The sequence below is a fragment of the Austrofundulus limnaeus genome, unplaced genomic scaffold (assembly GCF_001266775.1).
Source record: "Austrofundulus limnaeus strain Quisiro unplaced genomic scaffold, Austrofundulus_limnaeus-1.0 Scaffold383, whole genome shotgun sequence".
Classification (NCBI taxonomy): Eukaryota; Metazoa; Chordata; class Actinopteri; order Cyprinodontiformes; family Rivulidae; genus Austrofundulus; species Austrofundulus limnaeus.
Window position 1 is genome coordinate 75084 of NW_013952785.1, and position 1147 is coordinate 76230.

Below are 1147 nucleotides of genomic sequence, written 5' to 3' on the forward strand. Positions count from 1 at the left end.
AGCTCGCTAGCAGCCTCGCACCGAGGACCTATCCACGTCATCATTTACCCAGAATGCTTTGTGTGCAAATAAAATGGCTCCGTCCGTGTTAAAATCTATTTGAAAAAATTTACAAAACTGAACATCCTACAGTATTTTTGCAGTCTTCATTTTACAGTTAAAATAAATGTTTATCAAATAAAATCTAATGTTACAACTAATCAGGGATCCCTTTAAAAAATAAGTCATCTCTGCATCTGTCGTTTAGTAAATTGTAAAACAGTATGAACCTTTWGGCAAAGAACAGGCGATTCCTTCAGCCTGATCACAAACAGGATATTTCACATTTTGTTATGATTGAATCTTACTGTGGGTGCAGTTTATAGAGGGTGCCGTCAACGCCCACTGTGATGTCTAAGTGGTCCAGTCCTCGGTTTTCACGGATCTTGTCCACAACAGCAGCCATGCCGGCTCCGCAGATCTGCGCAGCACGGAAGGACACTGTGCCACACACCTCCTTGACAATAATACTGTCGTCACAGGTGCTGTCGAGTCCCAGCTGCTGTAAGATCGCCCTGACCTGCAGCAGTGCGAGGCGATCACTGCGAAGCAAGAAGAAGCAGAACGAGAGCAAATCTGAGGTCAGCCAACAACAGTGGAAGTCACTGGATACGTCTCAGCTGTTCCCAGAGGTTAAACCAAAGCATCTCCTGTTATTCATTCTTTGGTGTGTTGTTTCACTCTGTGTTAACTTTTCAGTGACTCAAGTTGGTCCAGCTTGTGTTTTATGTTAATGTTTATTATAGAAAGGCTTTAGCAGATTTCTGTGCACTGCTTTAATTATTTTATTAATTATTTTAAATTGTGAATCAGTAATAAACTCAATCTGAGCTTGTTTGATAATCCCATATTAAATGAAAATGTTTAATGTGATATGATTTTTCTGACCCAACAAAGGCAGCCATTACTGGATGGTGATCTTGGTTCACCCTATACCAGGGGGTCTTAACCTTTTTGACCTCAGGGCCCAATTTATTGAACATAAAGTGATACGAGGTCCAGTCAGACATTACCAATGTATGGATCAAATTATAATTATTATAAATTATGGTTTAATTTTTATTGTATTTACATCATAACTAAACTATCATAACTAACATAACTAAAT

The 1147-nt window shown here is 39.1% G+C and overlaps 1 protein-coding gene across 1 annotated transcript in view; it reads right to left on the reverse strand.

Moving 5' to 3' along the window:
• LOC106528469 (hexokinase-1) overlaps window positions 1–1147 on the reverse strand; it is a gene marked incomplete in the record, with an annotated part of 72819 nt that overhangs the window by 5047 nt on the left and 66625 nt on the right. The window contains 1 exon segment of the mRNA XM_014023643.1: window positions 348–581. Within this exon segment, the coding sequence (XP_013879097.1) occupies window positions 348–581 (234 nt within the window).